The following is a 27961-nucleotide window of genomic DNA, read 5'->3' on the forward strand; positions in this document are numbered from 1 at the left end:
CTTTGGCAAGACCAGTGACCAAAATGGACAGAAGTAAGCTTGAATGGGGAGATCCTTTGGCATTTTAGATTTTTCAACCTTTAGTCCTGTTCCTCCTCCAGGTAGATGGTGAGGGAATTCATTTAAAGGACTTTTATCGGCCAGGTGCAGTGGCTCATGCCTGTAATCCCAGCACTTTGGAAGGCTGAGGCGGGCAGATCCCTTGAGGTCAGGAGTTGGAGATCACTGGCCAACATGGTGAAACCTCGTCTTTACTAAAAATACAAAAATTATCCAGGCGTGGTGATGCGCACCTGTAATCCCAGCTACTTGGGAGGCTGAGGCAGGAGATTGCTGGAACCCGGGACGTACAGGCTGCAGTAAGCTGAGATGGTGCCACTCCAGCCTGGGGGACAGAGTGAGACTCTGTCTCGGGAAAAAAAAAAAAAAAAAAAAAAAGAACTTTTATCTATTTCCTAGGAAAGATGCTCTCCTTCTGTTTTTTAGGATAGCATCAGACTTCTGTACTGCCACCTTTCTAACCATCTCCACTACTCTTGGCTCCCCTTACTCGTATAAGTCCTTGCTGATCTAATTTGGAGTGTGGTTGTCTCTACTCAGTGGGCTGCCCAGCCCCAGTGGGGCGGAGGCTGTGCACATGTCCAGAAAGAATGGCGGGGTCCACAGGCCTCCTTTAGGTTTTCAAGAAGAGTGGATTTCAGTTTGGCCTGAGCCCTATATTGGTACCACGGCCTGAACAGAATTCCCTGGGTAGGGACCATGTGCCTTTGCGCTCTCCCCTGAGGGATTTCTCTGTGTGTCTCTCTCTCCAGGGACTGGAAATTAGTGAACACATGAAGGAACCTCAGCTCTCAGACTCCATAACTTCTGACCCCAAGTCCTTCCATGGCCTGGTGAGTTCGAGATGAGGGCAGTAGAGTGGTGATGAAGAGCATGGATTTGTGAGTCTCTAGGGTTAGGTAATTTGCCCAGCATCACACAGCTTGTAAGTGGGAGAATTTCGAACTCATGCTTGAGTCTTGTCTAGCTCCAGCTTCTCAACCCATTAACTAAGGGTAATACTTCCTATTTTATAGGTTTGTTGTGAGAAGAAAGGCAGAGAATGTAAAATGTTAGCATATAGACATTATTAATATAATTATATATATAATAATGTTAAAATGTTAGCTATTATTACTCACTGTTGTGTGAGTTGCCTGTGTGATCATGTGAGTTGCCATCAGCCTAGGAGGTTAGAGACTGGTGTGTTTGTGTTTATGGGATCACTGAGCTGTGGCGAGGACAGTCCCCAGGCTCAGGCCAGGAGGGATGCCGTGGCTTCATTTCTAAAGTTAAGGCTTTGTCTTGGAATGCCAGCATCCATGGTTTCTTTGTCCCAGACCTTCTACCCAGCCTGCTGTATCGTGGTTTCGTTTGCCAGATCTGTACCTAAGGGGAATAGTTCAGGGTGCTTTTTGGCAGAGCATTACCTCTAGAAGCCATCCTCCATCTGTTTGGAGGAGGCAGATCAAAGGGAAGGGATTAGTGGGAGAGGGTCAGGGATGAACAGTAACGATATGAGGGGGTGCAGAAGAATTAGGAGGCTGTGTGTGCTCGCCCCTCACTGAGCCGTGGGCTTAGGAGGCAGATGGCAGCTGCATTAAGTGAAGGAGAACTCAAACTGAAAGGAAAATGTCACCAAAAAAGAAGAAAAACCCACAAGCTAGAAAGGGAAGGTAAAAAGTGGTTGTTGGCAAAAACTGTCCATGAAGAATCGCCATGTCACAGATCTCTCGGAAGCAAGGGGGCTGGCTCTTCTAAAGCAGTCACCCAGGTGGAGAAATGTGCCCATCAGCATTTTTCTTCTCTATGGAAGTAGATGGAGGAGGCTGTGGACAGCAGGACCAGACTTTGTCTGGGCGTCCCACCATTAGTCAGGGCTGATGTGACAGAACTGTCCCCATTAACATGCTATTGGGCAGCAGTCCTTCACTTAGCCCAGCAGGGATCTTCGGCTCAGAGAAGGTGGGATCATGGGCCTGTGGCAGCCAGAGGGCAGCAACAAACTGGTACCAGTGTGGGTACTTGCTGCCTGTCCCAAAGAGAAGCCAGTGCAGGAAGCACCACTAATTAACTTTCATTGTCCAGGTGGGCACCTATATGGAAAAGGGATGGAACGAGCTGGAAAGGGCCCACCAAGGCTCGTTTCAAAACTGCCCACAGGTTTTCTGGGGATGTTGGCATTTCTTCTTGTGCCTGGTTGGGCACCACGGAGAGGGAGAGATAGCCGGAAAGTGACATCCTTCCCAGCATGTGTCATGGAAAGAGCTTGGGCTTTGCCATCAGTGCAGGGCCCCATCTGACCCTCAGGTCCCTTGCTTATCAGCTGTGTGGCCTTGGGTGAGTTATATGTGCTCTCCAGCCTGCTTCCTCATCTGTGAGATGAGGGAAGAGTTTTAGTCTCACAGGGTTATTTTTTCCCCATAATTTTATTATGAAAAGTTTCGAACATATGGAATAATTTAAAAAATTGTACAGTGAATACCCACATACTTACCATCTATAGGCCACAATTAACATTTTACCATACTTGCTTGATCACATATCTTTCCATCGAGTCGCGGTGTTATTTTGAAGATGAAATTAGTAGATGTTGAAATGTTTGGCACAGAGCTGGGCACATAGTAGACATCTTTCTGGGAAGTGGAGTTGGGGTAGTGAAGAGGCCTGGTGGGTGTTGACTGTGACAGGGGCAGAGTTGACCTTTGCATCTCCACTGTCTCCAGGACTTCGGTTTTCACAGCCGGATCTCGGAGCACCTGCTGGATATTGATGTGCTTTCCCCGGCCCTGGATGGAACTCGTTGGCAGGTGAGTCTCTCTGGGTGGTGGGCTGAGCTGGGGCCTCATTTTACCTCACAACCACTTTTTCGGATGACCCAGAACTGAGCCCTGCCCATCACAGGCTGCATTTCTGGAAGTTCTCTCTCTTCTAATTCATTAAGGCATGGTCCTGACTGCCTTTCATGGGGCTTCTGACCATTCCTGCATTGTTGCTATAAATTAAAGTCCTCTTCCATCATATATTTATCCATTTATCCACTCATTCAGCAGCTGAAGAGTGGACTGTCTGCTCATATACAAGGCGCTGTGTAGACTGTAGATTTCAAGGCACTTCCCATCCTGGCCCATTCGTCCTCTTTACATGCCCAGCCCACCTGCTGCTCACCAGCTGGGTCTGCTGCTCACCATCCTTGGGCACACTCTCCACCTCCACCACCCCTCTGCCTGCCACTCTGCTTTCCCGTTTTCCCAGCAAGCTCTTTTTCGGTCCTGGAGGTTCACCTCTGACACCACCTCCTTGAATGGGATGAATTGTTCCCTCTCTTTGCTCCGCTTAGTCCCTCCTGTTTTGTTTGATGGTTGTTTGTCTGTCTCCCCTGCCAGATGTAAGCTCTCTGTGGACATGGATGATGCCTGACCCACATGGGGTACAAAGATGACTCAAACACAGATCCTGTCCTTAAGGAGCTTCAAGCCAAGAAGACTTTTCTTTTTCTTTGTGGATTGGTTAAAAGAGCAGTTCTGGCACATGATCTCTGCAAGTTTAAGGGAACATTTGGTTTGGGCAAAATGGAAATTTGTTGGGTGAAACAAACAAGATGTTTAATATGAACCCAGCCTTGGAGCCTTTAGTGAAATGTGTGCTAGAGGCAGGCTAGAGTTTTCGGGCCAGTTGCATTTGAGCCCCACATGTTCCTCTCAGCTCTGGCTGATAAAACCTTTCTGGGCCACTGTCCAGCCACCAGGTCCTTGCTGGATCTTGGTCATGCTGTTTGCAGTGCTAGAGAGATGTGAAGGCACAGGCAGAGGAAGGTGGGATTAGTCAGGAAAGGTTTGGAGGGGGCGAATTGTGGAGCTCCTTTGGCAGTAGGTGAGTGGGAAAGTTACTGAGTCAGTGGGATGGAGGTAGATCCCATTGCCTGGGGTCCAACACCTGGCCAGTATCAGAATTACTTGGGAGCTTGAAAAAGACAGATTTTTGGGTCTACCTAAGACCTGATGTGGCCAGCAGCCTCTTTTTGGGCTGTGCCACTTGCTGTAACGCAGTAGCAGGACCTGGCTTGGTTTTGGTTCTCACGAGGTGCAGCCTCTCGAGGTGGCCATCCCTGGCAGAGGAAGCCCTAAGTCAGCGGTCCCCAACCTTTTTGGCATCAGGGACCAGTTTCTTGGAAGACAATTTTTCCACAGATGGGGTCGGGGGCATTAGATTCTTACGAGGAGTGTGCAACCTAGATCCCTTGCATGCACAGATCACGACAGGGCTCATGCTCCTGTCAGAACCCAATGCCACTGCTGATCTGACAGGAGGTGGAGCTCAGGTGGTGGTAATGTTTCCTTGCCTGCCCACTGTTCACCCCCTGCTCTGCAGCCCGGGGGTTGGGGACCCTTCCCCTAAGCTATACCTTGTGACCTGCCTGTCGTGATGTGGGTAATGGGGCTCAGTGTGGCTGGCTGAGTAGCCAAGCCTTTTCAGGCTCAGCCTCCAGCTGTCCACCATCTCTGGGGGTGGAGGGATTGAGTTGGGGAGGGGGAGCTGGAGGAGAGAGCAGCAGCCCCGTCATGGGACAAAACTGTAGATGCCATCCTCTGTCTTTCCTGTGCGCTCTTGCCCATTTTGCCATATTCTCCACTTCTCTCTCAAGGGCAGGACCAGGGCAGAGGGCTGAGCTATACTAGTTTTTGTTCATTTAAAATATTTTCAATGCAATTTTATTGAGATATAATTGACATACAATAAACTGCACATTTATTTGATACATTTTACCATATTATATACCTTCACAACCATCACCACAAAAAACGATTATAATGAATTAGACATAATACATTTCTTTCTTTTTTTTTTTTTTGAGGTGGAGTTTCCCTCTGTCACCTAGGCTGGAGTGCAGTGGTACGATCTTGGCTCACTGCAGCCTCTGCCTCCTGAGTTCAAGTGATTCTCCTGTCTCAGTCTCCCCGAGTAGCTGGGACTATAGGTGCGCACCACCATGCCCAGCTAATTTTTCTTTTTTTTTGTATTTTTAGTAGAGACGAGGTTTCACTCTGTTGGCCAGGCTGGTCTCAAACTCTTGACCTCAGGTGATCCGCCTGCCTTGGCCTCCCAAAGTGCTGGGATTACAGGCATGAGCCACCGTGCCCTGCCGACATAATACATTTCATAATTAATTAGAAAAGTGATTATAAAATTATTTCAAATAATACAAAAGATCCAAGTTCTCAACTTCCTGTAGCCTTACACAGACAGGGACTATGGATTGTTTCCATTCACATTTTTCATGTGCCTTTCCAGAAAATTTTCTGTGTACATATAAGCATATATTTATTTTCTACTTGCTTATCTTTTTTCTTCCCATAAAAATGGTGATTGTGCTACCTAAACTGCTTGGCGATGTGCTCTTTAAATTTGAGAATAGGCCCTTGACTTACTTCTTTTTTTCTTTTTTTTTTTTTTGAGACGGAGTCTCAACTCTGTCACCCAGGTTGGAGTGCAGTGGCGCGATCTCGGCTCACTGCAAGCTCTGCCTCCCAGGTTCATGCCATTCTCCTGCCTCAGCCTCCTGAGTAGGTGGGACTACAGGCGCCCGCCACCACGCCCGGCTAATTTCTTTTTGTATTTATAGTAGAGACAGGGTTTCATCATGTTAGCCAGGATGGTCTCGATCTCCTGACCTTGTGATCCACCCGCCTCGGCCTCCCAAAGTGCTGGGATTACAGGCATGAGCCACCACGCCCGGCCGGCCCTTATTTCTGAGTTATTTCATATAGATCTACCATATTCTTTTTGTTGGCTGCACAGTCTTCTGCTGTATGAATACACCATGGTTTACTTAACTGAGGACTGAATCTTAAACAAAAACAAGACCCTAGAGCCGAGTTAAGGAGAGGGAAATGGTATTTTAGGCCAGAGGCTTAGGATGTGCGATTGTCTCCCCTTTCTGAAGAATGGTGACCTTGGCTGCTTTCCTCATCTCGTTCCTTGGCTTCCTTTTCTGGAGCAAAAAAGTTAAGGAAGAGGACCCTCTATACCAAGAGGACCGTCTGTCTGGGTATTTCCCAGAGGATCCCCTTTTCTCTGTTAGTGGGGATAGTTCAGTTTCTCACAGAAATATAGGTGAAACAAGAAGGGAGAGACTGGAAAGCCATGGTCTGCAGCCAGCCCTCCTATCTGCTGCCTTTTTTCTTATGGTGTGTGGCTGATAGCCCCGGAGTCCTTTCTGACTCAGGGCTCAGTCCCCCTATTTTTATTACTATCACCCCACTTTATTACTTGTCTTATATTTTAGTTTGTTAACTGGAGTGGGCCTGTGTGATTTTCCTTCTTGATGGGTGAGAGAGGGAGATACGTGATGAGCATGGTGTGGTCTGTAGGGGGAGACAAGTTGTGAGTTGCACGCTAGAAGGGGAACGAGGTGGGGCGGGAAAGGCTGCATGCCCTGCCGTTGTCTGCAGGCTCTGCCCATGCTGATGTGATGAGGAGTGGCAGCCCTGGCAGGGAGCCCTTCTGCTGCAGGCACCAGGAGGCACTCACAGGCAGCATTTCTATTTTTAATGTAATTTGGGGGAGCTGGGTTTTAGTTCAAGCCCTGCCCTTCCTCACCCATCCAGATGGCAGGGTTAGCCACAGCTGCTGGGGCTTAGGCTGCCAGTGGAGAGGTGTGGGGGCTGTGGGCACAGGGCTGGGGACCCTACTGGGGAAGACGGAGTGAGCTGTCTCCCGCCCCACCTCTCCTGTTGACCCTGTGTCCCAGAACAGACGGGGCTCCTGTTGGTGTGACAGAAGGAGTGCAGGTCCTAGGATGGGGACTGGCACTGGCAGAGTCTTTTCTTTTTGTTTTTCACCTTAGGCTGGGGGAGAGGGAGAGGAGTGTGGGAAGAGGAGCTAACATTGATGGTGTGCCTTCTTTGGTTTGCGAGTTGGGCCTTACGTATATGGGCTGCTTTGATCCTCACCAGAAGCCCTGTGAGTTGCAGTATACGATCCCATTTTATACAGTGGAGGAGACAGACTTCCTAGGCAGGAAGAGCTAGAACAAAGGGTTGACCCCAGGCAGACTACACTACTATACCCCTGTGGAAAATATTTGAAATGATCAGGAATATTTCTCCCCTCCAGGCTGGGTGACAGAGTGAGACCTTGCCTCAAAGAATAGTTCTTCCTGCCTCCTTTTGTTTTTTTTGTTTTTTTTTTTGAGACGGAGTCTTGCTCTGTCGCCCAGGCTGGAGTACAGTGGCACAATCTCAGCTCACTGCAACCTCCACCTCCTGGGTTCACACCATTCTCCTGCCTCAGCCTCCCGAGTAGCTGGGACTACAGGCGCTCTCCACTATGCCCGGCTAATTTTTTTTGTATTCTTTAGTAGAGACGGGGTTTCACTGTGTTAGCCAGGATGGTCTCTATCTGACCTCGTGATCCACCCGCCTCGGCCTCCCAAAGTGCTGGGATTACAGGCGTGAGCCACTGCGGCCGGCCCCTGCCTCCTTTTTTTTAACTGACTTGCTGAATGTCACTAGTCACCCAACCTTTAAAATGAAATTTTTGTTCTGTTTGGTTTTGTTTTTGATGGATGATGTAATTGCTGACTGGGAAGGGAACATCATTGTCTGCTGATGGGGCCTGGGTGCTTTGGGGTCCCTGAAGGTAGCGAAGGAGCACTTTGTCTTCCTCCAGGTGCCAGGTGGTGCCCTTTTTGTCTCGGGCACAGCTTTCTCTCTCTCATTCTACCAGTACTCCATCTCTCCAGGACTTATCCTTACTCATGTGCTTGCCTGTGCCCCCCGATTCTGCCCTTAATTTCAGCACCCTTGTAATTCACTGGCATACTGCTAATCTGGGCCTCTGTGGATTTGGGGTACTCATGGATTTCTCTGCTTTCTCTGCGCAGCTTGCAGTGCAGACTTGCCGCAGCACGAGGCAAGATTTTCTTTTTCTTGTGTGTTCTCCTTCGGTCTCTGGCACCTGACTCTATGTGTTATGGCTGTGGTCTTCTGCCACATCCTCCCCAGGCCTCAAGGCCAGCCCAGGGAGCAGCTGTGAGCCTGAGGGCTTAGCCAAAGCTTGGGGAAGCTTCACTGTGCAGTAGATGAACCTTCTTTTCTATGTCCCGTATGGTCCCATCCTCTGGAGAGCAACTTCTCAAGCTTTCTCCTAAGCTTGAGAGCCAGCTGGAGGATGGAGGGACCCAAATGCAGTCCCTTCAACGCAGACTTTTTACTGCTTCTCTCCTACAGGCCCAGCAACCACTGGGAATAGAAGACAAGGATGACAGCCAGTCCAGCCAAGATGAGCTGCAGAGCAAGCAGTCCAAAGGCTTGGAGAGGTACCGTAGGTGGGAGGCTGTCCCCAGGGGTGTGCCTTCAGGGTGGTGTGGACTTGGGCAGAATTCTTGGCTTTGGTGGCTGGCCTGGCTCAGTGTATACTTGCTTGGCAGCAGTGATGAACTGGCTGAATGGCCTTGCAGGGTCTGTGTGTGCACATACGTGTGTGTATGTATGTGTGCATGTGTGTACTGGCAATGTGTATATATGTTTGCATGCATGAGCAGACCCTCTGATTCTCCACCAAGATGGGAATGTGAATGCCACTGGGTGCATTTGGCAGGACTCCAGGCACCATTGTGGGGCCAGGGCTGATTAAACTGTGTGTGTGCCTGTTATGGGCCGGGGCTGAAGAAACTTTGTGGAGGTCTGGAGGAGTCACATTGGAGGGTTGGTACTGCAACTCAGAGCTCTGAGCCAGGGCCCTGCCACATCAGAAATGGCTGCAGCTATCTGTGAGTGTGCAACTGTGTGTGATGTGACAGGGCCTCTCAGCTTCTCAGGCCTGAGCCCCATGAAAAGGGTGGCCACCCTAGAAGGGGAAGGAGAATGGTCATTTCACTTTTAGACCTTCAAAACCTATCTGTGACAGCTTCATGCATTTTCTGGTCTGACCTCTTGAGTCTGGCTTCTCTATTTCTCCCCAATTAGTTCTTCCACCCCTTCCTGGCCTCAGCAATGGTGAGCTCTGGGGATGGGCACACTTGTGAGTGTGTCTTGCTCTGATTCCTGAACCGAGCAGAGGCAGCATAGGGACCCCTGTGGAGCCTGACTCCAGTCTAGGCAAAAGGAGCGCTCAGGAGGGAGTCACTCCTTCCCACGTGTGTGGCTGCCTTGCCCTGCTGTGGCTCTCCATGGATGGATGTGGGGACGGGGCTGGAGCATAACCCGGGAGGAGGCGATGACCTAGGTCCGTGCACTGTATTCCCCAGTTCTCTTCCTGCTCTCCAAATGGAGGGACCTGACTCTGCTGCTCTGCCTGGCCTGACCAGGTTATCTCCTCCACTTCCACATGAGGAGCGGGCCCAGAGTCCCCCTCGAAGCCTGGCCACCGAAGAAGAGCCCCCCCAGGGCCCCGAGGGGCAGCCTGAGTGGAAGGAGGCCAAGGAGCCTGGGGAGGACTCTGCAGCCAGCCTCAGCCTGCAGCTCTCCCTCCAGAGGTAAGGATGAGGGGAAGCACCCCCGGGTGGTGGCCACTCTGCCTGTGGTGGGTATGTGTGCTAGTGCTGAGAGAGATGGGGGTGGGGTTGGCTTGGGGAGGGAGTGGGGAGCTGGGGCGGGTTTGTAGCCTCAGCAGCAGCAGCAGCAGAAGCAGAGGCTCTGCTTAGTGTCCCATGGGAGCTGGATATGAGGACATGTGCCTCTTCCTAGTCCTCAGTCTACAGCTGAAATGAGGGTATGTGGTCTGATTAGAGGAACTTAGAAACTCTTGAATAAGGAGGTGTCTCTTTTGTCCCAGGTGCAAGAGGCTGGAGCAGAGACTGGTGTTACCCTGGCTGCTCCATTCCTGCCAGGAAAGCCCTTTCTCTAGGCCCCTCCCTGCCAGCACCTGTTTCCAATAGTCATCCTACTTCTAGTCATTCAGCAACCCCAGCTGGAGCCCTGTTATGTGCTCGGCCCAGAGAGAGGGAAGCCCAGATCACTCTGAGTCCAGCTGAGAGGACCTTTTTTTCCTAGCCTAGTCCAGAGCGTGGTAGACATTTGCTAGTTCTCTGTCCCCCTAGCAAGAGAAACATGCTGGTCTTAGAATTTATTGGGTTGGAATGAATCACTAGGGAACCTGAGCAGCATCGATGTGCAATCAACAGCATCCACTGAACACCTGCTGTGTACGGAGCTCCTGGGGTACCATAACCATCCTGCTTCCGTTGTGAGGCAGGAGTCTTTGGTCTTTGATGCAGATAATTCAGGGAGAGGAAGGGTGGGGAGAGGGAGGTTTAAGACCTGAGGTAGGGAAACTGTTGGGGCTGTCTCTTGTCTCTATCATAGCTCTTTGACCCCAAGTGGCATGCGTCTTAAGCCTCTTGCTTTCTTACTGGCTTTAACACAGTTGTTTCCTTACTGCTATCAGGGAGCAGGCCCCAAGCCCACCTGCTGCCCACGAGAAGGGCAAGGAGCAGCATTCCCAGGCCGACGAGCTGGGCCCTGGGCAGGAAGAAGCAGAGGAGAATGAGGAGAAGGTGGCGGTCAGCCCCACCCCGCCAGTCTCTCCAGAGGTGTAAGGGCCAGTTTTGCGTGTCTGTCCCTGTCCTCCACTGCGTGTGGGCTGCTTCAGTGCCTATTGACTATTGGGTGGTGGGAGGTGGGGCTCAGGCTCTGGCCAGGGGTTAGAGTGTAGGGAGATGAAGCATGTCCTTGGTGCTCTGTGTGCTGCCTTGAGAGCCCCACGCAGGCGTGACTGATACTTACCTGGGGTTAGCTTTGGTCCCTGGGGCTCCTGGTCAGGACTTGAGGTACAAGGGCGGATGAGGGGGTACCTCCTGGCTCATTTGCTAAACTTGCTAAATCATGTTTCCTGTCTACCAAGCACTGTTTTTCTCTTCAAAAATGTTGTTGAGGTATGTAAGTACACTGTAGTACATAGGCCTGCAGTGTACAGTTCAGTGAAAGTTTGCATCTGTGCACACTGTATAACGGCCACTCAAATGGGGAATGTCTCCATCCCTCGAGGAAGTTTCCTCGTGCCCCTCTCAACCCACCCACCCCAGGTCTTCACTGTTCTGACCTCTGAGCTCCAAGTTTTGGCCAAAGGGTCATTTTTCCAGTTCTCCACTTCACATAAATGGAATTATACGGTACACAGGATTGATCTTTTGTGCTTGTGTTCAAAGCTCAATGTGTTTTTGTGATTCACCTATGTTGAACCAAGTACTTCTAAAATTTAGAAATCATTTAGCTTTTCTCCTTCCATTGTCACGCTTCCCCTTCCTACCCATTTTTCAGATGAGGAAACTGATGCTCAGAGAAGTGAAGGGATTCATCTAAGGTCACATCGCTAGTCAGCGGCAGAATTAGAACTAGATTCTAGGCAGGGCATGGTGGCTCACGCCTGTTATCCTAGCACTTTGGGAGGCCAAGGCAGGTGGATCACCTGAGGTCAGGAGTTGGAGACCAGCCTGGCCAACATGGCGAAACCCCGTCTCTACTAAAAATACAAAAATTAGCTGCTCGTGGTAGCGGGCGCCTATAATCCCAGCTACTTGGAATACTGTGGCAGGAGAATGGCTTGAACCTGAGAGGCAGAGGTTGCAGTGAGCCGAGATCGTGCCACTGCACTCCAGCCTGGGCAACAAGAGCGAAACTCTGTCTCAAATAAAAACACTAGATTCTAGTCACTAGAGCCCTAGACTTCTGACTTTAGCCTGCAGCCGCTGTTCCTTTTTCTCTGCTTGGAGAAAGACAAGGGTCAGGACTTAAACATTTTCCCTTCTGTAAACTGAGCAGGTCTGAAGGATTTGGGACTGACTCATGAGCAGAGACAGGTTTACGCACACATTACTCACAGCAAGTTCATGCGCACATTACTCACGGAGAGCTGGCAGGGCACGTGAGCTCAGGATCTCGTGTCGTCACCATAACATTGTAGGAGTGGTGTAGGGAAGGGGTGGTCACGTCTTTCAAGTGGTGATACATCCTACAATGAAAACTGTGACCTCGAGGAATTAGGAATTATACAGCCTTCCTGTCACCTTGGTGGCTGTGGTCAGCCAGTTCAGGATACTTGCTATGAGGACAGGAGGTGGGTGTAGTTCAGAGAGAGGAAGATTGGGCAGACGTCAGAGGGGTGTCTTCCCAGGATCTCTGGAGTGAAGCCTGGGCAGCAGGGCTCAGGTGGGGCCTCGGCTTTCCTGGCTCCTCCCCAGCTGCCTTGGCTGATTCATTCCCTTCCCTTGTGTTTCTCCTGCCATCCCAGCAAGGCTGCCCCTGCTAGGGTCTCAGAGATAGTTGACCACGCGGTTTCAGTTTACACCATCCCCTTAGGAAATGCCTTCTGTTCTTTCCTGAGACTCTTCAGGCCCCATCACTTCCTTGTTATTAATCTTGACAGCTGCATTAGGAACGAATGGGTGGCCCAGGTTTTGTGGGAGTAGTTCTGTGTCTGTCAGCTTCCAAAGGTGTAGGCAAGCTGGGTCTGAAGGGTTAGGAGCAGAGGGCAGGCTAGAGGGAGCAGGTAGGCCAGAAGGCAGCACATGCCACTCACTGAATGCTTTCTGGCCAAGGCCAGGACTAGGAAACAGGAAGATCCTCCCCTTGTCATGCCAGCATCTTTCGTGAGGATGTGCAGAGAAGAGGGTAAAAGAATCAAAACCACCAAGTTGCGTATGAGAGGAGACATAACTTTTGTGGTAGTTCCATGAAAACCGTTTCACAGTGTTCCTAGGTGCCATTTCCCCACCCTCCGCTCTCCTTCCCTGCCTCTCCCTGCTTTCCCTTCTGGCTTTCTCACACGTATCTTTGAGCTACTTGCCGGTCAGCCTGAAATGATTATGCTCCTGCAGAGCCTCCCCTTTGTCACTCACTGTAGGAAACTGGGTCCCACTGATTCTGATACCCGAGGAGTTGGCCTAGAAATCAGAGCTGTTTCTTCCCCTGGAGTCCTCAACTTCCCGATCGTGTCATGGATCTTTCAGGCATTGTTTACTGCCTTGGACCTGAGCTAGCAGTTTGGGCTACTAGATCTTTAAAACAGGGCGAGGGAGAAGAGGTCCACTGACAGACGGCCCAGCTTGCCTCTGTGCAAGCTCGCTGGTGCTCATAGCCTGGGCACATGCCCCACGCAGTGTGATGCCCCATCTTTCCAGAGTGTCTGTCCCTAGGGCTCCACATAGCTTGCAGCCTGCAGGAGAGAGAGACATTAAAAGATACCATCTCAGGGAAAAAAGATGTTTTCAGCCAAGGTTGGAAATGAGTTGGAGGGTTGATGAGGCGGAGAGCTGTGGGGGAAGGCTCTTTCTGAGGGCAGGATTCTCAGAGGAGGTGGCAGCCACATGTCTTACATCTGCATCAGTTGGGCTGTGTCAGGGGACTCAGAGGAAGCCAGGCTTTGGAAGGAAGGAGGAGATGGAGTTGGGAGCAGAAAAGAATTGAAGGCATAGCTCAAGATCATTTCTGGTCCAAGTTACGATTTTAGGAAAGGGGAAATGAAAGGTCTTTATGATATTTCAGAGATGACAGTAGCCTGTCCTGTCTTCCTCTCTCTCTAGTCCCAAGGTGCTGCAGTGGGATTCCTAAGCCCTTGTTTTCCTCTGCTGTTCTAATCCGATCCTGCCCGCTGCTTTCCATCTGCAGCGGGGCTCGAGCTGGAGGGAGACGGGGTTCTGAGTCCCCAGCAGGGAAGACCAGCTCCCCTGTTTGACTCTTGCCCAGCCCTCTTTGTTTTGGGTCATACCCACACTTTCTGCTTAGGTTGACTGAGCCACCGTGCCAGGCCTGCAGCAGCCTGAGTGCTGTGCGAGGAGGGTGTGTAGTGAGACCAATTTCCACTGTAAGATTGAGGGACCTGAATGTGCCGGCACATTCTGGCCTTTAGGAAAGTCACTCTGGAAGGCAAAATGCTTTATCCTGCTCATGCTTTCCTCATGCTTTATCCTGCTCATGCTTTATCCTATTCATGCTTTATCCTGCTCATGCTTTATCCTGCTCGGAATGTTCTCAGGATTCCTCTCTGGGCATTTCCTTGAAGAACCAGTAAACAAGCAAAATAACAGTCCTTATTACTTTACACACATCTTTTTAATGGATACCATTATTCCTGATCTCACCACCCTCTTATGCATCCAGGTTAGCTCTGAATTCCTTTTACTCATGTCTAAACATTTAATTAACTCTAAGCAGACGAAGATGTGCCCCCATGGGTAGACGGGGAACATGGCACTCATGCGCACACTTGCTGCATTTTTTGGCTTAGGGGAGCATCTCCTCCTGGCCCCCGTGGTGTTGTGATAGGGGAGCTTCCTATTCCTGGGCTTTCCTGGACTGTTGTAGTTCTCAGAGCTAGGAGACCTGCTGCTGCTGCTTTCATGGGCCCATATACCTTGGCCACTACTCAGTTTGGGAGGCAGAAAGCAGTCTCTGAGGACTGTTCCCAAATTGCTGGCATGAGCCTTAAGTAGCAGGCAGAGCTCTAGTGGGGAGGTGGTAATGGGGCTATGAGCCATTCTAGGAAGGAATCCAGTAGGGACAGAGCTTCACTCTGTCCCTGCTGCTGCTAGCTCTTGAGCCGCAGCTTCAGATTTTGACCTTGGGCCATAACCTCGTAAGTCAGCTGAGAGCCTGCTGTGGGCTGCCCTTCTGCCTTGGCTCTTGGGGCCTTAAACAGCCACAGTGGGGCTTGTCCTATAGAACAAGCATTGACAATATCTCTTGCCTGCCCTTGGGTGAGCTGTTTGACTCCTGATTGTGGGCCCTCCATTAGGATTCCATTTGTGATGTTCTGTATCCATTCTAACCTGGATGCAGAGGTGGGTGGACATTAACCCTGTGATGATATGCCATTCCCCACCCATGGTAGGCGACTCACAGAGCCTGTGGCTCTCCGAAAGCAGCTCTCAGAGGCTGCACTAAAGGCCATGGAAGAGGCAGTGGCCCAAGTACTCGAGCAAGACCAGAGACACCTGCTGGAATCGAAGCAAGAGAAGATGCAGCAACTGCGGGAGAAGCTGTGCCAAGAGGAGAAAGAGGAGATTCTCCGGCTTCACCAGCAGAAAGAGCAATCTCTCAGGTCCTGCCCTTCCCCTTGGGCATGCTTCCCGGGGCCTTTCAGGGGATATGAGGAGCCAGGGACACCCTCTCAGCCTGGGGACCACTGGGATGCCCATGGTTCTACCAAGACCAACTAAAGTTGGGAAACTTTACCCAACAATTTCTGCTTACATCTCATTGGTTACACCTAGTTGCAGAGAACACTGGGAAATGTAGTCCTTTAGCTGACCTCTTTACCCAGTAGAATAAAAGCAGGGTTCTGTTGGTAAAGGAAGAAAGGGAGATGGATATTGAGCTGTTAATGAGCCATCTGTCACAGTCCCAGGATGGGAAAGGTACTACGGAAAGGTGTTAACATTTCATTTACTTGGCAATTTAACTAAAGGCTGAGTCTTGTCCTCTTGTACAGAACATCCAAGAGTGGTAGAAAATTATTATTTTTAGATGATACCTAGCAAAGTGTATATAAAATATTTGTGCTTAATTTAGAGAAAATAAAACAGAAAACCAACATACAAGTACTGGGAAGGTCGGAGCAATCTCTCATGAGCCCAATGCAGGAAGCATTGACCCAGGGTCTGTCCTTATATCACATCCTTGTGGGTCCTCCACCAGGGAGCATCCCAAAGAACAGACACCTCCAACCCCCCAGCATCCTCCTCTTCCAGCCAACTGAGAATTGGGGCAGGGGTCCCCCCAAGCAGAGTGTGATTCACCTTATGGTGCAGCGCCTTGGAGGAAATCCTGGCGGTGTGTCCCTGTCAGCCCACCAGTCTCCTCCCCTCTTGCTGGCCACCCTGAGCTTGGCTGACTGTATTTTCCATCCCTCTCCCAAGGCCCCTGACTCCAGAGGCCCTCTTAGGTTGTGGGGAAGACTGGAATGCCAGAAGTGTCTTGATTCATGGCCTGGAACATAGTAGTTGCTGAACAAATGGTAGCAATTACTTATATTTTCAGTTGAAATCAATGCATGTTCAGGCATTCTTGACTAAGTGACTTCTCTGTGGACAGTGCCTTGCCTGACTTTCTTCAAAATAATTCATCACCAGAACCTGTTTCTGTTTATGCCCAAGCCTTTCTGAGGAATGGGCTCTTCTTCCCTCTGCTGGGAACTTCCATGTGGTAGAAATTTCTGGAAGCCACAGCTGATCTTATAACAAATATTTCTGGAATGAGAAGGCAGGCAGATTGGCCCTTAGTTTCTTTCACTGTAAAATGAAGGGATTGGACTTAAAACTTCTAAAGTCCCTGCCAACTCTAACACTGTTGCTGTGTGTAAAATTTAGCCTTAGGACAAAGAGAAAGGGTTTCTGGGGAATCTAGAAGGAAGATTTTTATTTAATTCACATTTTCTCTCTCTCTTTTTTTTTTGAGACAGAGTCTTGCTCTGTCGCCCAGGCTGGAGTGTGTGGCTCACTGGGCTCACTGCAAGCCCTGCCTCCCAGGTCACACCATTCTCCTGCCTCAGCCTCCTGAGTAGCTGGGACTACAGGTGCCTGCCACCATGCCTGGCTAATTTTTTTTTTTTTTTTGTATTTTTAGTAGAGACAGGATTTCACTGGGTTAGCCAGGGTGGTCTTGATCTCCTGACCTGATAATCCGCCTGCCTCGGCCTCCCAGAGTGCTGGGATTATGGGCTTAAGCCACCATGCCCGGCCAAATTTTCTCTCTTAATGGAAGAAAGTAATGGTGTTCGTATCTTGACATAGGAAAGAATCCTAAGTCTTTTTTTGGCTTTAGGATTTGTTACAGAAGCTTTTCAAAGGAATTGTCTTCCAAATCATGTTTTTCCTAGGCTTGAATTCCCTGAGTGCCCAGCACACATCCCCTGGTCGTGCGGGGCTGTGTGAGGAGTTACTCGAAAAGGATGTGGTTTGTGTAAGCAGGGGGATGTCTGCTTAGGATGAAATGGTCACTTTTGTTGGTGTGTAAATAAGCTAACCTTTCGTAGATATCACAGCTTGCTTATAGTTTGGGGCTGTATGATGCTGTTCAAATTCAGTTAATTTATTAAGCACCTACTTTATGTCAGCTGCTATGTGTGGTACCTGGGATATAACAGATTTTAAGACAAGATTCTTTCTCTTGAGAAGCTCCCAGACTTGCAAGGAAAACAGAGATACAGAAGATGAATTATGATGCCATGTGACGCATGGTGCAGAGTAGCATGGGATAAGAAAGGTCCACATGTAAAGTGATGGGAACAGAAAGATGAATTGATAAGCTTGGAGGGAGTTGGAAAGACTTCCCAGAGAGGGAGCTGGGTGTTGAGCAATGACTATGGGTTTGCTAGATAGAAAAGGGAATTCTTGGCAGAGGACCTAGGAAGGAAGAGTGTGGTAGAATGGAGGGACGGTGACTCAGCTGATGTGCCTAGAACAGAGTCTGTCGGAGTGAAAGAAGGTGGAATCAGGTTGGGTGGCTATAGCTATCTTTGAGTGAGTGCCATGCTGAGGTGAAGCTGTTGACAAGAGGGGAGCCTTTGGAAGAAGTGCTATATTGCTGAAACCCAGAAGCCAGTAGTTTGCTTTTTTTTTTTTTTTTTTTTTTGGGAGATTGAGTCTTGCTCTGTTGCCCAGGTTGGAGTGCTGTGGTGCGATCTCAGCTCACTGCATCTGCGTCCCAGGTTCCAGCAATTCTTCTGTCTCAGCTCCCAAGTAGCTGGGACTACAGGAGTGCACCACCATGCCCGGCTAATTTTTGTATTTTTAGTAGAGATGGGGTTTCATCATTATGGCCAGGCTGGTCTCAAACTCCTGACCTCTAGAGGTCCACCTGCCTCGGCCTCCCAAAGTGCTAGGATTATAGGCATGAGCCACCATGCTCGGCCAGTAGTTTGCTTCTTGAAGCAAAGGGGAGTTCATGGTTCCCTTGTTATCCTGGAAGGTATTAATGGGAGGCAGCTGTAGACCCAGAGGCTGAGGTTAGACTCATCTTTAAGATTTAGGAAGCTTTGACTGGGCGCAGTGGCTCACGCCTATAATCTGAGTGCTTTGGGAGGCTGAGGCCAAAGGATCACTTGAGCCCAGGAGTTCGAGACCAGCCTGGACAACATAGCGAGACTCCATCTCAACAATTAGCTGGGTTTGATGGTGCATGCCTGTGGTTCCAACTACATGGGATGCTGAGGCAAGAGGACTGCTTAAGCCCAGGAGTTTAAGGCTGCAGTAAGCCCTGATCACACCACTGCATTCCAGCCTGGACAACAGAGCAAGAACCTGTCTCCAAACAGGAAAAAAAAATAAAAAAAGATTTAGGAAGTTTCTTAGGCAGGCAACAGGGCTATTGGAGACTGACAACTACAGCCTGTGAATAGAAGAAAGACTTTTGTGGTTTCTCTGACAACCTCGCCTTTCCTTTCCATCTCAGTTCCTTGAGGGAGCAACTGCAGAAAACCATTGAGGAGGAGGAGGCCCGGATGAGAGAGGAGGAAAGCCAGAGGCTATCCTGGCTCCGAGCCCAGGTCCAGTCCAGCACACAAGCAGATGAGGACCAAATCAGGTAAGTGCGTGCTTACCTGTGAGCTGCCCAGCCTCGCGGAGGTGACCCCAGAGTACACAGGGCCGTTCCCAATCCACTCTGTCCATCCAGGGCTGAGCAAGAGGCTTCCCTGCAGAAACTGAGAGAAGAGTTGGAGTCTCAACAGAAGGCTGAGAGGGCCAGCTTGGAACAGAAAAATAGGCAAACGCTAGAGCAGCTCAAGGAAGAGATGGAGGCTTCGGAGAAGAGCGAACAGGCTGCCCTGAACGCTGCTAAGGAGAAGGCTCTGCAGCAGCTGAGGGAGCAGCTGGAAGGGGAGAGGAAAGAAGTGAGCCAGTCAAGTGGGGACCTCACCCTCTGACATGTGTCTGGGCTGCCTGGGGAGGGACTGAGTGCACAGGGAGAGGAAGGGCAAGCCTCGGGTGGGCGTGCAGGCTGGGGAGCCAGGTGGAGAGTAGGTCTCACACATAGACTGGCACGGGAGATGGCGAGGTGACTGCTTGGGCCCATTACTCCATATGGACCAAAGTGGCTCAGGGCAGGAGCTTGCTCTGCTGTCCATGGCAGGGCAGAGGATGCAGCAGGCATCCCGAGGCCCCTCCAGGATCAGGCTGGTTGGCAGCGGCGGCTGGAGGTTCTCAAGCAGAGAACCATCAGAGGCTTGAAGGAGAGTGTCCTGTGGATTTGAGAAAATTGGTGACTGAAAGAGATTTAGCCAGACCAGAGGTTTTGAGACAAGGGTGCTCTGTCTCTCACTGTCTCTGAGGGACAGCTGCAAGGGCCTCACTCCCCACTTTTCCCTCCTTTCTTAGGATGAGAGGCTAGCAACATAGCAGGGATTTTCTCTTTGTCCATACTCCCTGTACTCCAGTCAGATGGCTGGCTTCTGAAGGTTTTAGCATAGTCTCTCTGAAAACTTGCAGTGCATTGGAGTTCCCTTGTCTTGCTGTAGTGTTTTCCATGTCTAAAAGCTGTAGCTTTGCACCTCACCAAAATAAAAAGAAGGTTCTACATGGCCTGACTTAATGACACCATCCAACCTGGCCCCCCTGGCTTGGATCTTATTTACCAGCATGAGCACCGTCTGTGGACCTGTGGCCTAGTCTAAAGGCAGGGGGTGGGAGCAGAGAGCCGAAACTTACTGAAATGCCCCTCTCTTCTGGCCTTCATGTTCCTGTTCATTTGCCAGTTGTAGACTTCAGGGGCTGAGTTATTTCAGAGGAACAAAGATGTGCTGTGCTTCCCCGTGCTTCCCTTGACCCTGATCTCAAGGGGTTGGGGGTTGGTAGTCTTCCTGGCTTTGCCTCCCACCATGGTCAGTGCCTGGCCAGCTTCCCTCACAGTCCTTTTGCTCCTTCCCAGGCGGTGGCAAGGCTGGAGAAGAAGCACAGTGCTGAGCTGGAGCGGCTCTGCTCCTCTTTGGAGGCCAAGCACCAGGAGGTGAGATGCAGTATCCTGGGCCCCCTTCATGGCTGATTAACAGAATTCAGTCCTATCCCTGGCTACTACTAGGCAGTGAGCCTCTCCCTCCAGCCCCTGGGGATGGATGCCAGGTCCTCAGAACACATCCCCACACAGCAGCTGTACAGTATCCCTGAGGGACACACTTCCCTGTGTGTGCGGGGGTCCCCTCAGGTGGTCTCCAGCCTCCAGAAGAAGATAGAGGAAGCTCAACAGAAAGAGGAGGCCCAGCTGCAGAAGTGCCTTGGGCAGGTGGAGCACAGAGTTCACCAAAAGGCTTATCACATGGCTGAGTATGAGCAAGAGGTGAGTGCTGCTCTGCATCTTCCACAGTTATGTGCACCTGTCGTGGACTCTCTTACAGTCAGCTGAGCTGTCCTAGCCTCAGTGGCCTCCAGTTTGCTTTGGATGGCTCAGCTGGGGTTAGCACTTCTGGTTCCATTTTTATGCATTAGTTCCCTTGAAACCAGGTACTCGTCCAATCTGATGCCCCTGTATGCATGTGGAGAGGGTGTGTTGGGGTATGGCTGTGTGCTGACCATGTTTTGTATGTGTGGGGGGAGATTGGGGAAATGTGTGTAAGACCTTCAGGTGCAGCAGGCCCTGAGTGCTGGTCCACCTGGGTTCTGCATGCCACATGCCTGCCGTCTCCCCTGCAGCTCAGCAGTCTCCTGCGAGAGAAGCGCCAGCAAGTGGAAGGGGAGCATGAGAAGAGGTTGGACAAGATGAAGGAGGAGCACCAGCAAGTGATGGCTAAGGCCAGAGAGCAGTATGAAGCTGAGGTAGCTCGGCCACATTCCCTGTGCGCATGCACACACACGCGCACACACATGCACACACGCACACACACACGCACGCACACATGCACACACACACACATGCGCACACATGCACACACGCACACACGCACACATGCACACATGCATATGCACGCACACCCCGGGGTCCTTCTCACCTGACTGTGGGGCAGAGGAAGGGGCTAAACTGTGGTCAGGGATTGTGGGAGGTTTTCCTTCCTAGCACCCTGCCACGATGATGTTTTTTGCCTTTTTTATTAAAGCATGAAAAAGACCTCCACCTAACGAGGGGCAATTCCTTTTTTATTGGGCAGGCTGCACTTTCTTCTGATGGTAAAAAGACCCCCCATACATTGAGCTTGTACTGTGTGCCGAGAACTGTTCTGAGCTCTTTATCTATTTTAACTCATTTAGTCCTCACACCGGCCTTAGGAGAGATCTATTATCATTATCTCCATTTTAAAGATGAGGACACTGAGACTTGGAGAGTTTAAGTAGCTTCCCAAGATTACACTCAGCTAATAAGTGGAAGAGCTAAGATTCAAGCCCAGGGTGTCCGACTCCAAAGCCTTCAGTTTCCTCACTGTAACGCCATGTCACCAATGTTCCTTAACATCTCAGGACACCAAGAAGTAGACTGGCAAGAACCAAGTAATACTGATATTCTCCCCATTTTAAGTCTTTGAGCTTAAGGTAGGAAAGTTCAGCGACTTGAGTGTACCCAAGCTGGCCTGGCTTGCTCACATTGAGGGTGAACATTGAGTGGGTAGAGGGTGGCTGACTATGGCCTGCAGCTGGGCCCCTGCAGGGCGTTAAGACTACTGCTCCAGTAACTGGAACCAGTATCCCAGACTCTTTCTAGGATCTTTTCCAGGGCAGAAATAGCAGTCCCATGATGAAATTTGCCACATCCCTTCCCCCAACCAATTATGACCGTGCTGAAGAATAGTGATAATTTATCAGTGACCTCTCATTCCTTAAGGAGGAAAAGTTGTATATGGTGGAGCCATAGGAGAGCCAGAGAAGGATTCCATCATGGTGTCCGGCCAGCCTCTGCTTCACCTGTAGAGGGCTGCAGGCTTGCTGGGGTTAGGGCCGGTGCTGTGCTTGTAACCCTCCTCTTCTCCAAGAGCTGGCTTTAGGGAACTGACGGTGTCCCTGATCTTATTGACGCAAGGCTGCAAGGCTGGGGGAGCTGTGATTTTTGTGGTGGAAGGGGCCGCTGCAGCTTCCCACCAGTCGGCCCATCCTCTTTGCAGGAGAGGAAGCAGCGGGCTGAACTTCTGGGGCACCTGACCGGAGAGCTGGAGCGCCTACAGAGGGCCCATGAGCGAGAATTGGAGACTGTGAGGCAGGAGCAACACAAGCGTCTTGAGGACTTGCGGCGCCGGCACAGGGAGCAGGTGAGGGGCCTGGGGCAGGGTGAGCCCACTGTGACCCCTCCACACACAGTAGGAAGGTGCTGGGAGCAAACGCGTGGCCCCAGCAGGATGGAGCCTGACAGCTTCTGGAGTGCGAGTCTCTCACTGGCCATCTCCAAGCTGGGGCATCCTTGCTGCTTTGTTTTCTGGGCCAGGGAACACACCCAGGATTAGAACTAGAGGTCAGCCCCTGTAAGGCATTGGGGTTGGCACCTTCGCGTCTCCTTGCTCCAGCAGGAAGTAAACAAGGTGTGGAGCCTTCCTGGGAGGCCGCAGGGGCACACAGCGAGGAAGCCTGAGCCCAGAGTGGAGGTTGCGGTGTGGCATGGTGGGTTCTGGAACCCCCTCCTGCCCCTCAGCTAATGCCTTGTACTATGCTTATGTCTTTCTCTTTCTGGGCAGGAAAGGAAGCTCCAAGATTTAGAGATGGACCTTGAAGCCAGAGCTAAAGATGTCAAGGCTAGATTGGCTCTGCTGGAGGTCCAGGTGAGGGATCTGCAGGAGTTCTTGACCTCAGAGTCATAGCTCCTCTAGCAGAGGGCAGGCCCAGTCCCTCAGACCTGGGGTCTGCAGTCAGCCAGAAAATCCTGTCTCTTCTCTGCAAGGAGGAGACCGCCCGGAGGGAGAAGCAGCAGCTGCTTGATGTGCAGAGGCAGGTTGCTCTGAAGAGTGAGGTTTGTCTCCCTCTTTTGTCCTCCCTCCTGTTTTCCCTCCATCCCCTGTCTTTCTTCTCCGTGTTCCCCACATTTTGTTCATCTGATGTGTCCAGGGCACTGGGGTTCCAAACTCTCTTGGCCAGTATTCCACAAATAGTGCCACTCTGTGGACCCCACTCGGGAACCTCAAGGGAGTGGGGCTGTGGTGGGACAGGAGCCTGCAGACCTCCTGACCTCGGAGGTGGTGACTTCAGTGGCTCTGAGTTCATCCCCAGCCCATCCTCCTCTGGCTTCCCTACCCTCTAGTGCTGTCTGCTCCCTGCCTTCTCCCTGTGCTGTCTCTGGGTGCTTCTATATTTCCTTCTGCCCCTAGGAAGCCACAGCCACCCATCAGCAGCTGGAGGAGGCACAGAAGGAGCACACCCACCTGTTGCAGTCAAACCAGCAGCTCCGGAAAATTCTTGATGAGCTGCAGGCCCGCAAGCTGAAGCTGGAGTCCGAAGTGGATCTGCTGCAGGCCCAGAGCCAGCAACTGCAGAAACACATCAGGTGGCATGGGCACCCTGCACTTAGCCCCGCTGACTGCCCCCTGCCTGCCCTCTGACCTCTGACCTCTGCTACTTGCATCATGGCCCAATTAATAGGGAGAGGTGGAGTCCCAGCTTGGAAGCTAGGCAGAAGAGCCTGTGGCTACATTTTGTAGGGAGTTGGGGTTGTTAAGATGGTGTGAAAGGCAGGGGATCTCTGGTGCTATTATTCCTCAGGGACTTTGATGGGTGGGAGTGAGGGGGTGGAGATGGTTCTGACCCACTTCACCCACCACCTCTGCCACCACCCTGCCTCTCACTCCCCTTTCCCTGCGCAGCAGCCTGGAGGCTGAAGCTCAACAGAAGCAGCACCTGTTGAGAGAAGTGACAGTTGAGGAAAATAATGTTTCCCCACATTTTGAACCAGATCTGCACATTGAGGACCTGAGGAAATCCCTTGGGACAGTGAGCTGGGGGCGGGGGTACCAGGATGGGGTGGGGTATTGGGAGGGGCTGGGCATCAGGGGAGTACTTCCAGAGGGGAGGGGTCATCAGGAGGGGTGGAGCCTCAGGAGAGGAGGCCTATACGGTGGGCTGAGGTATCAGGAGGGGCTGGTTCTGCTCTCTATGGGACCTGGTCTGTTCTTATTCCCAGCTACCAGTCGTCTCCACCAGTCAGATGATATCTATAAGTAAACAGTGCCTGGCAGCTGGAGAGCCATCTCCTTGTCTAGACCACTGGGAGGAGCTTTAGGGTCTTGAACCTGCAGGGTATCTGCTGTTGCTACACTCAGTGGACTTTTCTTCCATGTGTCCCTAGAACCAGACCAAAGAGGTGTCTTCTTCTCTCTCCCAGAGCAAGGAGGACTTACACTTGAACAGGTGAGTTCCCATAGCCTGTCTTATTTCAGGTTAGGGTACCATGAAGGGGTAAGTGAGTACCTGCATTGTAGAGCTGGGTGAGCTGAAGTGAGGAGACAGTGATCACCAGTGGGGCTTAGTTCATGGGGAAGGTTCTGGAGGATTAAGCAATCTTCTCTGGCAAGCCAAGAAACTGCCCACTGTGACCTTTGACATGGCATTCTTCTCTAGTGGAGAAACAGATTGCTGGAAGTGTCTGGTCATCTATCTAGAGGCCCCAGGCATGATCCCTCTCAGAGTCAAGGTGGGGACACTGTCAGTCCTAGGCACTGCACACTGTGGGTATTGAACAGTGGCATCCCTGCACTCACAGTGCCCAGCCCCAGCCCAGCAGCTCTGGTCTGTGCTCAGGGTGGGCATCTGCTGGGGAAGTGGCTGTGTGACCCAGAGCAGAGTTCTCAGAGGCTTCCGTTTTCCTTCTTCAACTCTCCTGCTCCAGCCTGTCCTCCCACAATGTCTGGCACTTCCTCTCTACTGAGGGGGTAGCCCTCCGTAGTGCCAAGGAGTTCCTTGTGCGGCAGACACACTCCATGCGGAGGCGGCAGACAGCTCTGAAAGCTGCCCAGCAGCATTGGCGCCATGAGCTGGCTAGCGCGCAGGAGGTGGCCAAAGACCCACCAGGCATCAAGGCCCTGGAAGATATGCGCGAGAACCTGGAGAAGGTCAGGAGCTTTGGGAAGAACCTGCCAGTCCTGTGTGTGGGAGGCAGGGGGAGTCACCAAAACACTCCTTTGGGCTCCCCCTCAGTTGGTCATTCTCGGGACTCCATGAGAGTGGCCACCTTGGCACTGGGTCACTTATATTTCCATGGCAATGCATAGCATGCAAACACCTTTTCTAATAGTAAATAATTTGAACCTCATGATAACTGTATTAGTCCGTTTTCATGCTGCTGATAAGGACATACTTGAAACTGGAAAGAAAAAGAGGTTTAATTGAACCTACAGTTCCACATGGCTGGGGAGGCCTCAGAATCATGGCAGGAGGTGAAAGGTACTTCTTACATGGTGCTGGCAAGAGGAGATGAGGAACAAGCAAAAGCAGAAAACCGTGATAAACCCATCAGGATCCTGTGAGACTTATTCACTATCACGAGAACAGTATGGGGGAAATGGCCCCGTGATTCAAATTATCTGCCACCAGGTCCCTCCCACAACACATGGGAATTATGGGAGTACAGTTCAAGATGAGATTTGGATGGGGGCACAGCCAAACCCTATCATTCCACCTCTTGCCCCTCCATATCTCATGTCCTCACATTTCAAAACCAATCATGCCTTCCCAACAGTCCCCCAAAGTCTTAACTCATTTCACCATTAACCCAGAAGTCCACAGTCCAAAGTCTCATCTGACACAAGGCAAGTCCCTTCTGCCTATGAGCCTGTAAAATCAAAAACAAGCTAGTGACTTTCTGGATACAGTGGGGGTACAGGCAGTGGGTAAATACAGCCATTCCAAATGGGAGAAATTGACCAAAAACAAAGGAGTTACAGGGCCCATGCAACAAGTCCGAAATCCGGTGGGGCAGTCAAATTTTAAAGCTCCAAAATGATCTCTTTTGACTCCATGTCTCACATCCAGGTTACACTGATGCAAGAGGCAGGTTCTCATAGTCTTTGGCATCTCTGCCCCATGGTTTTGCAGGGTACAGCCCACTTCCTGGCTGCCTTCACAGGCTGGCATTGAGTATCTGTGGCTTTTTGAGGTGCACAGTGCAAGCTAATGATGGATCTACCATTCTGGGGTTTGGAGGATGGTGGCCCTCTTCTCACAGCTCCACTAGGCAGTGCCTCAGTAGGGACTCTGTGTGGGGGCTCTGACCCCACATTTCCCTTCTGAACTGCCCTAGCAGATGTTCTCCACGAGGGCCCCACCCCTGTAGCAGACTTTTGCCTGGGCATCCAGGTGTTTCCATACATGTTCTGAAGTCTAGGCGGAGGTTCCCAAACCTCAGTTTTTGAATTTTGTGCAGCTGCAGGCTCAACACCACGTGAAAGTTGCCAAGATACGGGGCTTGCACCCTCTGAAATCATGGGCCAAGCTGTACCTTGCCCCCTTTTAGCAATGGCTGGAGCAGCTGGGATGCAGGGCACCAAGTCTCTAGGCTGCACACAGCATGGGGACCCTGGGCCTGGCCTATGAAACCATTTTTTCCTCCTAGGCCTCTGGGTCTGTGATGGGAGGGGCTGCCATGAAGACCTATGACATGTCCTGGAGACATTTTCTCCATTGTCTTGGGGATTAACATTTTGCTTCTTGTTACATATGCAAATTTCTGCAGCTAGCTTGAATTTCTCCTCAAAAAATGGGTTTTTCTTTTCTTTCTTTTTTTTTTTTTAATTATGCTTTAAGTTCTGGGATACATGTGCAGAACATGCAGGTTTGTTACATAGGTATACATGTGCCATGGTAGTTTGCTGCACCCATCAACCTGTCATCTACATTAGGTATTTCTCCTAATGTTATCCCTCCCCTAGTCCCCCACCCTCACAGGCCCCGGTGTGTGATGTTTCCTTCCCTGTGTCCATGTGTTCTCATTGTTCAACTCCCACTTATGAGTGAGAACATGCAGTGTTTGGTTTTCTGTTCCTGTGTTAGTTTACTGAGAATAATAGTTTCCAGCTTCATCCATGTCCCTACAAAGGACATGAACTCATCCTTTTTTATGGCTGCATAGTATTCCATGGTGTATATGTGCCACATTTTCTTTATCCAATCTGTCATTGATGGGCATTTGGGTTGGTTCCAAGTCTTTGCTATTGTGAACAGTGCTGCAATAAACATACGTGTGCATGTGTCTTTATAACAGAATGATTTATAATCCTTTGGGTATATACCCAGTAATGGGATTGCTGGGTCAAATAGTATTTCTGGTTCTAGATCCTTGAGGAATCGCCACACTGTCTTCCACAATGGATGAATTAATTTATACTTCCACCTGCAGTGCAAATGCGTTCCTATTTCTCCACATCCTCTTCAGCATCTGTTGTTTCCTGACTATTTAATGATCGCCATTCTAACTGTTGTGAGATGGTATCTCATTGTGGTTTTTGATTTGCAGTTCTCTAATGACCAGTGATGATGAGCTTTTTTTCATATGTTTGTTGGCCGCATAAATGTCTTCTTTTGAGAAATGTCTGTTCATATCCTTTGCCCGCTTTTTGATGAGGTTGTTTGATTTTTTTCTTGTAAATTTGTTTAAGTTCCTTGTAAATTCTGGATATTAGCCCTTTGTCAGATGGATAGATTGCAAAAATTTTCTCCCATTCTGTAGGTTGCCTGTTCACTCTGATAATGGTTTCTTTTGCTGTGCAGAAGCTCTTTAGTTTAATTAGATCCCATTTGTCAATTTTGCCTATTGTTGCCATTGTTTTTGGTGTTTAGTCATGAAGTCTTTGTCCATGCCTATGTCCTGAATGGTATTGCCTAGGTTTTCTTCTAGAGATTTTATGGTTTTAGGTCTTACATTTAAGTCTTTAATCCATTTTGAGTTAATTTTTGTATAAGTTGTAAGGAAGGGATCCAGTTTCTGTTTTCTGCATATGGCTAGCCAGTATTCACAACATCATTTATTAAATAGGGAATCCTTTCCCCATTTCTTGTTTTTGTCAGGTTTGTCAAAGATCAAATGGTTGTAGA

The 27961-nt window shown here is 50.4% G+C and overlaps 1 protein-coding gene across 10 annotated transcripts in view; it reads left to right on the forward strand.

Moving 5' to 3' along the window:
- The window catches only part of CEP164 (centrosomal protein 164), an 86631-nt gene that overhangs the window by 45797 nt on the left and 12873 nt on the right, over positions 1-27961 (forward strand). For 6 of the 10 annotated variants that reach the window (XM_023208321.1, XM_023208318.1, XM_023208326.1 and 3 more), the window contains 18 exons: positions 813-893; positions 2766-2849; positions 8271-8359; positions 9290-9517; positions 10429-10575; positions 14869-15078; positions 18429-18560; positions 18651-18867; positions 19902-19979; positions 20175-20306; positions 20660-20782; positions 22057-22200; positions 22621-22704; positions 22824-22892; positions 23248-23423; positions 23740-23866; positions 24222-24283; positions 24762-24984. In XM_023208321.1, the coding sequence (XP_023064089.1) occupies positions 813-893; positions 2766-2849; positions 8271-8359; positions 9290-9517; positions 10429-10575; positions 14869-15078; positions 18429-18560; positions 18651-18867; positions 19902-19979; positions 20175-20306; positions 20660-20782; positions 22057-22200; positions 22621-22704; positions 22824-22892; positions 23248-23423; positions 23740-23866; positions 24222-24283; positions 24762-24984 (2406 nt within the window). The remainder of the gene's footprint in view (positions 1-812; positions 894-2765; positions 2850-8270; positions 8360-9289; positions 9518-10428; positions 10576-14868; positions 15079-18428; positions 18561-18650; positions 18868-19901; positions 19980-20174; positions 20307-20659; positions 20783-22056; positions 22201-22620; positions 22705-22823; positions 22893-23247; positions 23424-23739; positions 23867-24221; positions 24284-24761; positions 24985-27961) is intronic. The other 4 variants (XM_023208319.1, XM_023208320.1, XM_023208322.1 and 1 more) reach the window with 4 other exon arrangements.

Source organism: Piliocolobus tephrosceles, chromosome 13, assembly GCF_002776525.5.
Source record: "Piliocolobus tephrosceles isolate RC106 chromosome 13, ASM277652v3, whole genome shotgun sequence".
NCBI classification, from domain to species: Eukaryota; Metazoa; Chordata; class Mammalia; order Primates; family Cercopithecidae; genus Piliocolobus; species Piliocolobus tephrosceles.